The sequence below is a fragment of the Colias croceus genome, chromosome 8 (assembly GCF_905220415.1).
Source record: "Colias croceus chromosome 8, ilColCroc2.1".
In the NCBI taxonomy this organism is placed as follows: Eukaryota; Metazoa; Arthropoda; class Insecta; order Lepidoptera; family Pieridae; genus Colias; species Colias croceus.
In genome coordinates this window covers 6,914,053-6,931,066 of record NC_059544.1, presented here as the reverse complement: position 1 = coordinate 6,931,066, position 17,014 = coordinate 6,914,053, and the positions used below count along the sequence as shown (strand labels likewise).

Below are 17,014 nucleotides of genomic sequence, written 5' to 3'. Positions count from 1 at the left end.
TAATTTTACCGGAAATAAAATATCAAACTTAAATTTTTAATTTTATCAATCAGTTTAATAATATATTATACATGTAAGTAATTACATACCTACTAACTTAACACTAATCGTTATTATGTAAGTATTCATTTATTACCTACTTCTAAGTATATCGCTTATGTTTATCATGAAAGTTAGTAGGTTTGAACTTTGAATGTGTTCTAATCCATAAATAGTTTAACGTAACTATGTTTTTATCATACAATTAATAGCCTGGTAAGTACCTACTTGCTATGAGAATACCTACTAATCGCTTTATATTGTTTAAAGGTTCATTCTTGATAAATACTTAAAACATAAAGTATAGTTGATTATTGTTACAAACTTTAAAATTGCACAATATTCTCATATATGCCATATCCATAATAAAAATACTGGGCGAGGTGAGGCGACCCTTTCTCCAGTCTCCGGTGTGACACGCACACCTGCACAGCTGGTGACAAATGAGCACTTCGGACAAAAATCGCGCCCGCTCACCGCGTTTGGCTGAATTAATTCGTCTCGCGGTGTCTCTTGGTGCGTCATCTCTACATAGATGTATTTTGGTAATAGATGTGCTATACTGGATGGAACTGTTTTTGAGGTTCAGCATATGTTATTTTTGATGTGATTACTATTTTGTGCGTTTGTGATTTTGTATAATATATAATTCATATACAGAATCTAACTTAACATGTTAACTATGCCCATTTAATTAGGGCTAAAGAAATGAGAAATTACCCAACTCTACATCTCTATCATTCTATTCAGAATACACAATACGGATTCCTGTGATTGATATACTAATAACGGAATAGTTTGTTTGTATTGCATTGATATAAGCGAATATTTTCACTTTTTACTTCATTTGTTTTCCATTTATCTATTATTCCGGGGAATTATAATAAGTAATATATATAATAGTATATAATTAAGCGCTTATTGATTCGAACTTATGTTCAATAAAGTTTTTTACATTGGAATTAGAGAATTTCATTAAAAAATAAAGTTCACATCTATAAGTTGGTACGCGTCGTAGCGCTCGTAGCGAGCACTTAGCTGGTAGCCCGCGGCACTCTGATTTATGTCCCGCCGACGTTCCACCGTGACAATTTATTTCAATTAACGCCTGCTCCGCCCCTAGCTGTTTACACCAAATTATAACAAATCAAAATCAAATAAATAATAGAGACATTCGCTGAGGTACCTACTAAATTAAAATATTTTTTACATAATCTGTAAACGTCTTTTTCAACCCCTGGGTGTATCTATCGTACCTACTTTTTTCCTCAATTGAATGCTAAACAGTTTACTCAGTGAATCCCAATTGTTCCAGAGAATTCATTTGTTCGCTAAAAGCGTGACTATTCTCAAATCCAACGACGCTTGGCAAACAAAGAGCGGCGGCTCGCGAAAAAGTCCTTTTAAAAATGTTGCGGCACGTACGCGAAGGAGGGGCATCCATTACAGCGAAGTGCTGGATGTTGATTTAACGATCTAAATCAACTGAAGAGTAAATAACTTTCCACTGTCCACTCGAATTAACTCATCCTTTATTTTGCGGTTGAACACCACTTTTTAGAATATAGGTACCTACTTATCTCCAAATGTAAATTGGACTCATTTTTATAAATGCGAATTAATAAAAGAGTTGTTTAATTGAGATACCAATTTATTTCGAAAAAATCCCACCTCCACATTTACAATTATTAGAACCTTACCTACTTCTTAAAACAGAAAGTGCTACGCGCCAGATATGTTGCCTAATTTGTGTACAATTGTTGTAATTATATTAATGCCATTTAAGAATGTATCGATCGGCATGTATTCGTCGTTGTTATGGAACCGCATGGCCATGTTGACATTCGGAGCAAACCCAAGAGCGGGAATGCCAAGTTTCCGTAGCACTAGCATGTCTGATGTAGCTGGACAGACGACAGGCAGAATTTTTATATTTCTGAAACAAAATTTCATATTGTAAATACGATATTAATATATTATGTAGGTCTGCCTTTATACACTTTTACAGACCTATAATAATTAATAATGTTATGTAGAGTCTACATGTTCTGTAGTACCTACTCGGCTCAGCCGTTATTCAGTTATGGTCTTAACTCTTAGATCCGAACATAGGTCGACCCTTCACCGGCTTGATAATAGAATGAGACCAATTTTATAATAAATTTTTTAAAAGTTGTGTACCTAACTATTTTTAAACAACTTTTTATACAAGACATCTTTTTTGCAAAATAGAATATCTACAATTTTATTTTGCAAAAAAGACGTTACACAAATGAATGTTTTATACCTAGTTATGCTTCATTTGGCGAAGTACTTTGAATGAATTTGATTTACAAACAACTACTGCAGAGTTTCTAGCCGGCTTTTCTTTGTTAAAACCGAACCGGGGGTAAAACTATTTCTGTACTGAATCTAATAATTTTATACATGTTTAATTTTGTTATTTGAGTAAGAAAGTATCGTTGATACATTACAATTCCTCAGCAGCATCCAGCATGGCGAGCCAATACGGGTTAGAGTCATCCACAGCAGTTGCAGGCGACACTTCATCGCGACGAATGTATTCAATTTTGGTCAGCGCCCCTGCTGCCTCTCGCCAAGAATTCACCTTATTAACAAGAAAACACACAAATTTTAATTTAGGTTCAGAAAGTTTAGTAGTCGAGTACGAAAAAATATATGATTACTAGCGGTCCGCCCAGGCTTCGCCCGTGGTACATATGAAAAATAGATGTTGGCCGATTCTCAGACTTACCCGATATGCATAGAAAATTTCATGAGTTTTGGAGGAGTATGGTAACTAACATTGTGACACGGGAATTTTATAGGTATACATAAGATTTTATGAATGCGTAATGTAAGGGGATATTTATGGATAGGGATAATAAAATTGTTATGATAAAAAGAAACTAGGTAGTACATACTATAATAAGGAGCCTTAAAAATTAACGCTTATCTAATAAGTACGCGATGAGCATCATTCTTTACAGGAATAATTTAATTATTCAAATGTTATAGAAAATTAATTGAGTATATGATAAGTAATTAAAATATATAGTGGAAGTATTTACCATATCGTCAATATCAGTAACATTTGCGTCGGTGGCCAATCTCATATCTATTACAACAGTCATTACATTAGGAATTATGTTAGTTGCAATGCCGGTCTGTAATTAAATATAAGTAGTAATTATAACAACAAATAATTGATAGTACAAATATTGTATAAAACGTTATAAACCATTGTAATAATGTTATCACACATAGGTATTATATTATTTTATTAACTACAAATGTGTTATTTTAGTAAGATATCACTTTCTCACCTGAATAATGTTAACATTAACCGAAGTTGATGCTCCCAAATCGAAAGGGCTACTTGTAATTTTTTTTTGTTGTTCACTTCGAAAAGTCATCACCGAATTCAATAGACCTTGAAGCTAAATAAGGGAATTTTTATATTGTAAGGTATTTTATTATAAATGCGAAGATGCTGATGTTAACGTACCTTTTCAATAACATTGTTCTGTTTTACTTGTGAACCATGGCCTCCTTGACCATATATAGTCATGTTGATTTCTGAAATATTTGTACGTCTACCAATTATAACAGTAATTATTAAAATTTATATGTATTGAAATAGAACTAATGTACAATATTTCCTACCCTATTGTGTTTGATTTTTAGTAGAAGACCGAAAGTAGGTACAACGTCTTTCATTCTAGGTGTAAGTAAAAAAACAACTTAGCAGCAAAATAATTATTGAAATAAAAAATTACTACAAAACAGTAAACACCACTAACGCCAAGGTCGTCTATCTTGATACGTAGCAAGGAACAAGTTGTCTTGATTTGTAAGTCCTTCATCTAATGCAAAGCCAACGTTTAATCTCTTGAAGAAATCTGTTTTAACAAATTCTTTTATTCCACGAAACCCTCCGACTTCTTCATCTGAAATGATTATAATTACATGAAGACGTTTCGATTCAGTGTTAGAATAACCATTTATGTTTCTTTAGACTTCACTGAAACTTCTTTGTAGTTATTTTAAAATATTTTATGCAACAGTGATATTTCATAGTAATTATATGTTATACCTGGCATTATAGATATGTGAATAGTTCTATCCAAGGTAACATTATTAAACTTGAGTCTACGAATTGCCTCGAAGTGTTGAATTGCAAGACTTTTTGTGTCTTGTGCACCTCGTCCATACACATTTCCGTCCACAATAACAGCTTCAAAGGGAGGATTGGTCCATAGATCCTGAAATCATTGTAATTAAGTTTTTTGAAGTGAAAACTTCTTTAGCGGCCTGACTACACGTGGCCTGATCGAAAAAGCGTAATACGGATTTTTTTTAGCCCTTATATTCCATGCGTAAGACGGATACCATTCCAAAATATCAATCATGCTGAACGTTAATAATCAAGTTTTCACTTATGCAATCTGCCGGCACTCCCGGAGTGCAACCCGTCTTTTTTTTATGTGAATTCAACATGTTACCTACACGACATGTTTCCTTATACTATTCATACAACACGTCTATATGTGTTGATCATTATGAAGAAAGATGAATAGACGTAATCTAGGTATCTCACATTAAAATAACATATGGAGGAGCAAGGAGCACATAGTGTGTTTATACTCTTACCTTAAACATCTATAATAAAAGTAAGGGCTTTACTTACTTCGTAAGCGTCGACAACATCAGAATGTGTGTTTAATAAAATACTGGGCAAATCCGGTCGCTTCCCTACCCAGGTTATGATACATACTGGGAAACTTGCTGGTCTATAAATTGCTATTGGTAATCCAATTTCTGAAGCCAATCTTTTCCAAAACTCTACCACTAATTCTGTAAAAATCATTTTATTTGCATTATAAAGTGGGACTTCCATTTGAGGAACAACTCATATAGATGGATAATTTAATAAGATAATTTATTTTAAATTATCAAAATAAAACTCACTTAAAATTTTTACCTTAAAGCTAATATTAGGTAAGTAATTTAACGTATCTGCTGTGTATTGTGATAGATTTGCTAGAGCTAAATAAGTCTTGTTTTAAATGATCGAACTTGGAACCTGTTACCTGGCCCTGGTGTTCCGAGGTAGGAATGTTTTATCTATCTATATAATATTATAAAGCTGAAGAGTTTGTTTGTTTGTTTGAACGCGCTACTCTTGGGAACTGCTGGTCCGATTTGAAAAATTATTTCGGTCTTAGATAGCGCATTTATCGAGGAAGGCCATAGGCTATATTATATCATCAAGCTTAAGACTAACAGGAGCGGAGCAATGCGGGTGAAACCGCGGGGAACAGCTAGTTTTAAATATAGGGTAAGACTTTAGATAGCTATCTACTACAATTTCATTCTGTACCTACTATATGATCTACAAAAAGGCTTTTATCGCATTTGAATTAAACTTTAAAATTAAGTAGATAACTACATATAGGTATACAAAAAAAAATATTCAGATGAATTCACTCGATAACAATTATATATTTCCCAATATATCTACCAATGAATGGGACATTCTTATATTATATCCTTACATAGATACAAATTATTAGGTTTTAAACAAATCATCTTATTGTATTCATCCTACTAATATGATAAATGCGAAAGTTTGTATGGATGTTTGTTACTCTTTCACGTAAAAACTATTGAACCGATTACAATGAAATTTAGCACACATATAGAGGGTAACTTGGTTTAACACATAGGATAGTTTTTATCCCGGAAATCCCACGGGTTATGCGGGTTTTCCTTTACAAACGCGGGCGAAGCCGCGGGCGGAAATCTAGTCTTGTTATAATCTAGAACTACCTATCACAAATATTCATTCAGGATAAGATTTCCGTGATAGAGAAATAAAACTATGCGTAATGCAAATATTAGAAGACTTATAGCTTCCGCCCGCGACTCCGTCCGCGCGGATGTCGGTCTTCGCGTGGATGGTTTATTTCTCCATATTTTTGAGTAACTCTGACAATGATATCTTATAAATATCTATTGGACCCAAATACGGCTAGGCCTATAATAATACGCAACGTGTGTTCGCGTTTCTACAGAACAACGTCTAGATGGATTAAACTGAAATATTAAGATTATTTTTTTTCTACATATTTTTACAGATAAAAAGTATCCTATTTTACTCCCAGGATAATAAGGTATAATTATTATACCAAGTTTCATCGAAATCGAACCGTTAGTTTTCACGTGATGTCTTCACATACAGACATACAGACAGACAAACATTTTTTTAATCACATAAGTATTTGAGTTTGATATCGATCGAGTAACTATTTATTTATTAGTATGCTATTTATTTTTTCAATATTTTCAATGTAGGTACAGAATTGACCCTTCTACAGATTTATTATATGTATAAGTAGATAGTAATGGCGCACAATAAATAAATATAGATAAGCCTAAAATTGTATTATTAACTCAAGTAATTTTTTGTAAACTTCATTATAATATGTAAATCAACAGTCAACAGTAGGTACAAACGAAATGTGTCTATATTTGCACTAAGTATTATGCCTTCACCTTTTAATTATTTTTATTTATATTGTTATGACTTAGGCACTCATGATAATATCATATTTAGCTACTAAGACTTTAGATTTAGGTATTTATGTTATATTTTAAATGAAAGTAGGTAGGTCAAATATCAAGATCTGCATGATGATGATAAAAAGTTAAAATGAAATAAAATAACTGCATCGAATATTGTTGTTGACTGTATCGGACAAGACATTATCTGATTATGAAGGATATTCATATTTTAAAGACAATGACTATTTAATAATATACCTACTTATTTATTATATCAATAGAGGCTCACTTGTTATAAAAACGATCGCGATGTTAGCAAATACAATTAAGAATTAAAAATCAAATTACTTGTCCAAAAAAGGAAAATACATAGTTACTTAGGTATTTATGATCGACTGACTAAATACAGGTATCTTCACCTAGGTATCAATGTATTGTTGCTCGTATAAAATAAAACGGTAGAGGGCCAAGGGCGAATAATACAAAAACAAAATATACCTATCAGTTAGAATATATACTTTAACGAAACGATCATGAATATTCAATGATTTTTAATCAATTTACTTAACAACATAATTAAACAATAGTTAGGTACATTACAATTTAAAGAAAGAGCGTGTGTGCCGAGCAATGTGTCAGAAGTGAAACTTCTTCAATCTGACGGTGTTAATGTGACCTTGAAATTTTACTCTACATGCGCATATATAGAAGTTTTACTTCAACAACAAACACTAAAATATCGATAAAATTAAATGCTCTCAGATCTTACGTTTTTAGTCCAAAAGCGACAATGTAAGTAGTTAGATAACATATTATCCACCTGTAATACAAAGATTGTGACAGAAAGGTTTCGAGATTTTAGGCTAAAGGTCAAAATAATTATAGTGCAATCAAAAATTTTAGGTAATAAATTGTTGTAAAATACTAACCATAATTTTTACTCTTGCTGGTGTCGATACGAATGTATTCTCGTAACCTATGCACAGCTGGGTCCTTTTCATAGTCATGTTGTGAATTTGAATTATTATGACTGAAGAGAGATTTACACAAAACTGAATGTGTTAATACCAAGAGAATGAGTGTTTTTATATTAAACATTTTTACGTTCACTATATATAAACATTTAAAAATATAATTATACGTCTTCCACCAGCCGCGCTCTACACGGAACTTATCAATGTAAACTCTGAGCAATCTATTAATTTAGTTCACATTGTTATTTTAGTTCATATTTATTCATTACCGCTGTAAGTTGAAAACTATGTTTGATTAGGTGATCCTAGCGCGTTGCTATATATAATATACCTTTTTATTATTTAATGTTTCCTATAGTTCTGAACTCTATAATATAAAAAAATGTATAAAAAATTAATAACGTACTCAATATTAAATCTATAATATAAAAAAATGAATCGCAATATGTGTTGGTAAGCGCATAACTCGAGAACGGCTGAACCGATTTCGTTAATTCTTTTTTTATAATATTCCTTGAAGGACGTCGACGACGACGGTGGACTTATGGAGAGAAAACGTAAACATGTACCACAAGCGAAGCCTTGAAATGAAATGCAAAATCGGCCGTCCTTTTTATGAGCTCATATAAGGGTATTAAATAAAAAAGTAATAATTTACAAGTAACGTTTATTATAAACTCTTATAACTAATTAATTATTAGATTTAGAACTATCCGACATTTCTGGCAAATCGTTATCATTTGGAGATTCCATGGTGAGATTCGACTGTTCTTGCATTTGTTTTTCCCTTTCTTTCTGTTGGTGAGCTTCTAATTCGTAAAGAGCTGAATATACGCCGTTCTTTTCCAGTTTCGCCAAGATTTTCTTGTCGTGGAACGAATGACAGTGCGGATTGCCTCTGCAAATAACAAATTTGTAATTAAACAACAACCAGTTAGTAATAGTCAATAAGTGTTATTAAAGTTATTCTGAATGTTTCCTTGCCAATGAAAGTTCGGTAAAAATTTGGTAAGCAGACATGTTGGTGAAATTTTAGAAAATCATTATTTTATATGTATAATTTTTTATGGCAACCCCCGTGCTATACATCCAGAAACACATTTAATAAAATATAATTTTCTTAGGCCGGTTACAGAGCTTCACCGACCGTCAGTGCGTACCATCGGCCCTGACGATACGCATTGACCGATCGTCAGTTTGTATCATTGAGTGCTCTGCGTACCAGTAAACTGACCAGACCTTGTATCGATGTTCATGTTCACTACGACGATACACGCATGCGCGTAGTCAGTGCACCGGTCAGTACATCACTGAACGCGTTCATTTGTTTGAAACCAATGGAAACAAATTGTTTACATAGTGCGTCAGTCGACCGACGCTACGCATGCGCACGCGCTCGACCGACGGTCCTCGTACGCAGTGCGTAGCAAAATACGTGCGTTTGGTCGGTCTAGCACTGTACGGTTTATGAATTTCCATACATATGACAAGCGCGACTGACGTACACACTGACGGTTGGTGAAGCTCTGTAACCCTTAATTATTTTATCTAAGTACCCTCAAAAAGCATACCTGTTCAAAACAACATTGCCCTTAGTGACGAGGAACGCCATACACCGAATGTTGCGATAGTCGATACACCGCCAGCGCTTGACGCCCGAGCTCTGTGTCGACTGCAGGTTGTACATGAATCGGTTCAAAATCACTTGCAGAGAGCCCCGTATGGACACCGTGAATTGGAGATTTGTTGATGTCACTGAAAATATTAAAGTAGAAAAAACGTTAAATAATGAGAAATAATAATATATTCAGTAATAAAAAGTTTGGTCATTAAAATAATACATCGATAGGAATGTATTCAATTATAAGTTATAGTACGGGAGCTAGCAACGTTTAAAAAAAGTCATTTTAGTATAGTTGGGTTTTTGATATACTGTTTCTCTTGCTATTTCGGTTAGAGTCCGGGCTGTCTGGCTGGCCGCAGTGGTTGCGTTTATTAGTGCGCATCTTATCTGCACAGGAAAATATCCTTAATTTAAAGTCATTTTTTAACGCGTAATTTTTAATCTTTTGCCTTTTGAATTTCACTTATTTCGATGATATTTTAATTATTTTGAAATAAAAATTGCGTCTGGCACCTATTTAACAACGAAAAAAACGTCTTGCAATAAAAAATGTATGTCTAATGGATCTATCTAAAGGCAAACGATTAAAAATTACGCGTTAAAAAATGACTTTAAATTAAGGATATTTTCCTGTGCAGATAAGATGCGCATTAATAAACGCAACCACTGCGGCCAGCCAGACAGCCCGGACTGTAACCGAAATAGCAAGAGGAACAGCATATCAAAGAACCAACTATACTAAAATGCTCACTTGTCAACGTTGCTACCTCCTAGAATATTAGCTCAGCTTCAATCGGGTTGGTATTTTTTATCGCAGATCAACCCATATAATAATTACGAGTCTTGTTATGGTAAAACTTAAAAGGTTTTTTAAAATCGATGAAACAGTTTCAAGTTAAAAATTAAACAACAATATATTTTTATTATAACATAATTTATATGTAGAAGAAGTGAAAATGTAATTAATATGATAAAAAAATGTGTCAAGGGGCAGCATTGCCATATCTTTACCTGCATTATCTATGGCCTTGTTAGAATCTTGTGATACATCAGCATTATCGGAATCATTTGTATCAAAATCCATGGAATAATCATTGTCATTGTCGTTGTCATTCTCTCTCTCAATTGCAAGACTGACGGTCTTTTTTCTGTTAAAAAATACATATGGTGGAGAAACAGTAATCCAACAAACATTTTGCAGGGCAGTACCTATCTTCCTATTCGATTGTCGGATTATAGACGATCTACTGCGTAGAGACCTCCTTATAGTCCGAAATATTTTAGAAAATAGTATAGCTGTGGAGGTAGGAAGGTGGAATTCCCGAATCCCCGATGGATATTATACTTCATAATGACCAACAAATATATATAATATATAATAATATATAAAAAATTAAATGACTATCTATCTAAGCAAAATTCTCAAAAAGCGCGCGTCAAGCTAGTTGTAGAGCAGGTTGTAAACTTTTCAATCACGCGTGATCGATTTTAACAAAGATTGTCAAATAAAATTGTTTTCAATAGACTATTGTTTAAAATTTCTGGGTGCACTGTATTGCATTTACTATTACTTGACCCACAATTCAATTTGGATTTCAATTTATAGCCATTTCTAACATCTCTCTTACACAAATATGAACTAGATAAACAATAACTTACATGATAGGAGTAGTTGCACTTGGTTTGATAGATATCTTTCTTGCCGTAGGTGGTAAATTTAATGCCTGAACATGTAAATATATTAAATAACCATCAATATAGACATTTGATGTGTTTCACATTCAATATTAATTAACTAATGTCAATAAACACATGCATATAGTAATAATAACATATAAGATACTGAACTACATACTACATGCAATATTAAATTCATTTATAGTAACAAATTTCTATCATAGGAATAATTAACACAAGCCTTTATCCTGAAAAAAATGAATCATGAGCCTATTTTTTATTAAGAGAAGTAATTAAGGAAGGCTTTGGAACTGTACTAACTCTTTTGGACTTCTCTCGTGCTTTCGACAGTATTAACATCTCCCTCCTTTTAGCTAAGCTATCGTACTACGGATTTGACTCGAATACTATTGACTGGTTTGAAAGCTATTTGGAAAATCGTACTCAACAAGTTCTTTTACGTAATCCTAATGGCAACCATATACTTTCAAAATCTATGAAAGTTACCAGAGGAGTACCTCAAGGTAGTATTCTAGGGCCTATCCTGTTTATATTGTACACAGCAGACATTACACACTCAATTAAACATTGTCAATTTCACTTATATGCCGATGACCTACAACTTCTCATTCCTATCAGCAGGGACAATTTTGATGAGACTATCACGAAACTTAATTCGGATTTAAATAATATTTCATGTTGGTCTAATAATAACTCTTTAGTGTTAAATCCGTTAAAATCTAAATTCATGATCGTTGGTTCCAAAAAACAGGTCAATTGTTTATCGCAGTTGAAACCCAAAGTTTGTATCGATAACTTACCTCTCGAATGTGTCAATCAGGTGCGCAACCTTGGTATTGAAATGGACAATAATTTGAAATTTGAAGCCCATGTTTTAAATGTTACTCGAAATTGCTTTTATCGTATTAAGGTTTTATACAAAATTCGTGATTTTTTAAGTGTAGATATGCGCATTCGCCTATGTGAAACTCTAGTCTTGTCCAAATTAAACTATGCACTGGCAGTGTATGGTCCTTGTTTGCTTCAAAGAACACATCGTCTCCTTCAGAGAGTGCAAAATGCTTGTGCACGATATTGCTTTCAGATTCCTCCAAGAACACATATCTCACCATACCTAAACATGCATAACCTACTTAATATGAAAAACCGTCAAAAACTTTACTTTGCCAGTCTCCTTTTCGACGTTATTAAATTTAAAAAACCTTCTTATTTATATGATAAACTTTTATGGAGGACCTCCAAAGCCTCGAGTGAATGTAGGTCATGCACAAATATTTTTTCTGTGCCTAAATACAATACAGCCGCCTTTAGAGGAAGTTTTAGATTTCTTGCTACGAAGTGCTGGAATGATATCCCGCCTCCTATTCGAAATTCTCAAACTAGGGACACTTTTAAAAAGAAGTTGAAAGCTTATTTTCTCGTTATTCAGAAACAGTCTACATAAATACCTATAATACTTAATTGTTATTTTCTATGTTTAATAATATCTACTATAAACTATAATCTACTTGATATTCATTAAAATTGTGTCCTTCTTTTAATTTTTCTATTTTCTACGTTTTATATATTATTGTTCTGGAAAAGATGTCTTTAACTTCTTCTACCTACTTGGCGTTGGCAATATAAATTCATAAATTACACTTAAATTCTTACACACTATTCATTTTTAATTACTGATTCGTTTCCTCTCAACTCACTCAGCCGATTTTCCGTTCTGACTGGCAAACAATGTTACATACTTCATACATCAAAATCTTCTTACTTTATAATGTAATACACAGCATAATTTAGTCCGTTCATTAAAATTATACCTACTCTTATTAGTCACTCCTCTCTACTTAATATGGTGCTGACAGAATAACAGCGTTACAGCCTCAGCTGTAACATTCATGCTGAGTCAGTATTCCCTTTCCCTGAGGTGATACAGATATAATATAATATTATGTTTATTATTACGTCTTCACATATTGTTTTACCTAGTTTTACCTTGGTTATAAGTATTTTCTGTTATTTAAGGTACTGTATCATTTTTTGGGAATAAATGTGTTTCTATTCTATTCTATTCTATTCTATTCTAATTAAGTGACAAGCAATAATAATATTTTCCAGCTTCGACTTAAGTATTTCCCACACAATTAATTGCTTTCACTGTGACACGTTTCACACAGTCAAAATGTTTTAAGATCTGAAAAACACTAACATCAAGACATGCACCAACAAATGTTGAATTACCTTCTATCCAATGCAAGATTTAAAGTGTAAAGAATAATATTATTTTAATAACCAATAAAAAAAGTTAATTTGTTTTATTTGCTCAGTTAAAGGTATTCCTATGTTATAACAAGACCAATAAGCAGTGACTACATTAAAACTTCTATGAAGATGATTTGGTCCATGCTCCTCCTTATAGGACCAGAATACTTTTAGAGGAAAAAAATTTGTTTGTAAAAAGCTGATGAAAATTTAATCCATACCTGCTCTAAAACATCGCTAGATTTTCTCTTCTTGCTATTAGAGCTGTCTTCATGTTCTGTGTCCTTTTGTGTTGGTGCTATTTTACTGTGTATGGTTTTTGTCTCACTTTGCTAAAAAGTTATAACTCACAATTAAGATCACATAGAATGATATCTATTAAGCAAAATAATAATTTGGTAAATAAATAAAGCAACAAGTATTTTGTTCCTTCCTTTGACTCACAGTTCTTGCGCTTTACTCTAAAAGTGGACCTATTATGCTTATAAAAATATTTAACCATGTTCCTAAATGCATACAAAACCAAACATTGAATGTGTTTAAAAATAAGTTAAAGAAATGGCTGATCATTAATTGTTTTTATAGCCAAAAAGAATTTTTTGACCTTAAATGATAATAGGCATGACGACAGTATTCATAAATGATCATATTAGTGTTTTCAAGGGAAAATGTATACTAAATAAATTAAATATTGTGACTTAAAAATCTAAAAAACATTAAGATTAATGAGATTATCAATAAAATAAAACATTGAAATTCTGCAGTTGGCCATTTTGACTAAAACACGCGTGACGTCACGTTTAAATAAACAACTCACGTCAGATGTATTTTGTTGTTATGAATATGTTGAGAATACGCATTTTTATTTATTTTCTTTTGTTTCACGTATGCTTTATCGACTCAGAACAGAAATATAATTGCGAATTCACAATACGTGGTTTCGGGGTTCTCCGCGCCCACTTTATACAATCATTTATTATTATTTTCTCGCTTGAAATAATTACTAACACATTTTTGAGCATTATTTTTATGTGGATTCACACTGCAATACTGCACACCACTTATAAACTTTGAAATTCGTTTCTATAACACATATTAAATAAATATTTATTTAATTTTCTTCACAATGCGTACAAATAATTACGTATTTACTAAAGAGTGACGTCACACCTACGCCATGACACCTGCGAGCTGTTTTGGCACAGTTTATAAATATTTTTTGAAAAATGGCTTTTATCTTCGTTTAATTTAAGTATATTACCGAAATATAGGGTTTTTCTTGTATAGTAAACGTATACACACATTATGGAAGAGGATTTCAAAATCTTTCGTCATGCCTATTGTTACATCGTATATATATGTATAATATGCATATGCATGTGTAGATTTAAAAAGTTTAAAAACGAATAGGATATAGATAATAGAATGATATTACAATTTATTGTATTGGGATTTAGATTTAATATCTGTTTTACGCATATATTTGCATACTTTATACAAAGCGAAACATGTTGAACAATTATCTCTTTACACCTCTCTGTACCATGTTTTTGGCAAATAAATGTTATTTTATTTTTAAATCTGTCCATCAAAAGGATAGCATGGGATTAAATATTTTAGTTATTTAAGTTGTTATCTAATATACTAACGTCAACACACTTATTTGATTTACTAAGATTTAATACTTACAACCGACTCAAGCCCTCTTATATGTAACGATTTAGCAGCTTCCATAAATGATGTCAAATTACCGGGAGGAACAAGTACTTCCCCAGTATAGATATATTCCAACAAAAGTGTAAGTGTAGATTGCGAAACATTCTGAAAATAGAATATAATATAAGCAAAACTTTGATACAAATTTATTATAGATTCAGGTAACAGGACTGTTGGTTCTCTTGATGTTTACTAAGCTTATGGACATTTGCTGGGAAATGGCCTCTATGTCACAACTTCACTGGTGAGGCCTGGCCCAAATTGAGAAGAACCTTACTCTACTGTCTCCAATACTGCAGCAAATAATTTAGGGTAACTTATTGGAATAATATTTAAGTTACATGTTAATATAGATAAAAGAACCAAAATCAGTCCATTAATTAAGATAATTAGTTCATGATAAAATTAAATTAAAATTGACGATATAAACTTACGTTCAGAAAAATCACAGGATGTGGACATGGTGCCGAAGTAATCAACTCTTTCAAATATGGACTCGAAAGTGCCATTAATACTTGATGAACTTTAACAAAATGACCATCAGCGGCTAAGGTCATATCGACAAACTCTCCATTCTAAAAAATAACTCATAAACATTAACATGCCCAGTTCACAACTTGTTCATTTAGAAAAAACTTTGTTTACCTGTTGTAAAGCACAAAATCCCCCACAAATATTTGCCTTGTGGGAATCCCATGATAGCGAAAATTGTGAATGAACCATTTTAATAAAAAATCCCAATAGCTATACTTTTTGGAATGAAAATGAACTATTAAATATCGAATTGTACACACTATAACAGTTTTAAAACCACATTTAAAACATATTATAATAGTCAAAATATTATTATTTCCCTAGTTTTTACCATACGATTTGTACTTTGTAGCATTAGGATAGCTGTGACAGTGACATTGACATATTATAAGGCCGGCCACACATTGTCTAAAGATTCGAAGAATATTTCTGCCAGAAAATTATTAGGTACTGATGCCCGCCGGACGCACTCTTTTCATTCATTTTGTTAGGGACCCCCACGGGACCCCGGATACTATCAGAATTCTGACGTGTCTGATGTCCGCTTCTGATGGGCGCCGGATGCAAAGGATCGGACGTTAGAATTTTTCTGATCAGAAATTCGGAAGGCACGCTCTCCATACATTTTGTGTAGACTCCGCAATCTGTCAGAAATTTCCATCAGATAGACGCCGCGGCATCTGTAGCCGGCTGCCGGTAGCGGGCAGCGGCGTCCGTTCAATATCGCCGTGAAGGATGCACGCGTTTACTTTGCACGGCAAGAAAAGATGACAGAAATGGAAGATTTGATTACGGAAATTTAATAATGAAAAAAAATTGCTCATGGAATTTAGGTAATATATTATGTTTCATGTGAATTTGGCTGATATGCAATCTGCTGCAACTGAGTCGATAAACCCAGTATAAACGTTTTTTTTTTTTTTTTTTTTTTCAAGTGGGGAAATCTTGCCTAAGATACCCACGGCTCCCGGGGAAGGAGCCGTGGGTTATGTCGGATTCCTACCGACCAAAACCCCACCGTGTACCAACGCGTTGCTTTAGACGGGATGCGGGTACACATTCGCAATCTTCCGCATGTCCCGCCCAGCAGTTGCCCGTTTCCAGGCTCTCCGTCACTTGCCCGTTTCCAGGCCCTCCACCAAATGCCCACCCCGGGGTGGCGCAAGCCGTACACGAGCTCACGCCACCCACTCGCCGATGATGGATTGTTCCCCGTTCCATCATCGGCGTTCCCCAAACCCTCGACCCCAGCACTGACCGGCCGAAGGACGCGCGCCGAAAGGCCCTCCGAAACGTGAGTCACGCGTCAAACGACCCTCCGGCGCACTTATATAGAGGTTTCCCTCGCAGCCCCCACCTCACACCAGAGGTGGCGGCCCTCGGTCCGGCCCCACGGACCGGATTACGAGTTGGCAGACGGCTGTCTCAGGACAGCCGCCGCCCTACACCCACCTACAGGAGTCACCGCGTGTCACAAAAGTGACGCGTCGGGATCCCGCCCCCTGTTTTGTTGGTAGTTAGACTACCAACAAAAAAACAACGCTCGCGGCCTCTGGCCGCCATCCATCGCCGCAAAGCGCAGCCCCCTGCCAGTCGGTCGGAACGAGAC

The 17,014-nt window shown here is 33.9% G+C and overlaps 1 protein-coding gene across 1 annotated transcript; it reads right to left on the bottom strand.

The window, feature by feature from the left end:
- Positions 1-1,672: 1,672 nt before the first annotated feature.
- On the bottom strand, positions 1,673-15,788 carry LOC123693699. The gene is made up of 17 exons (XM_045638895.1): positions 15,517-15,788; positions 15,306-15,446; positions 14,845-14,976; positions 13,377-13,487; positions 10,864-10,928; positions 10,216-10,352; positions 9,152-9,335; positions 8,273-8,478; positions 7,536-7,790; positions 4,730-4,896; positions 4,136-4,304; positions 3,843-3,989; positions 3,548-3,618; positions 3,366-3,479; positions 3,111-3,206; positions 2,514-2,647; positions 1,673-1,975 (listed from the first exon to the last, which is right to left on the bottom strand). The coding sequence occupies exons 1-17, from the start codon at positions 15,592-15,594 to the stop codon at positions 1,762-1,764; spliced, it is 2,421 nt and encodes an 806-aa protein (XP_045494851.1). The 5' UTR covers positions 15,595-15,788; the 3' UTR covers positions 1,673-1,761.
- Between the last annotated feature and the right edge of the window lie 1,226 nt (positions 15,789-17,014).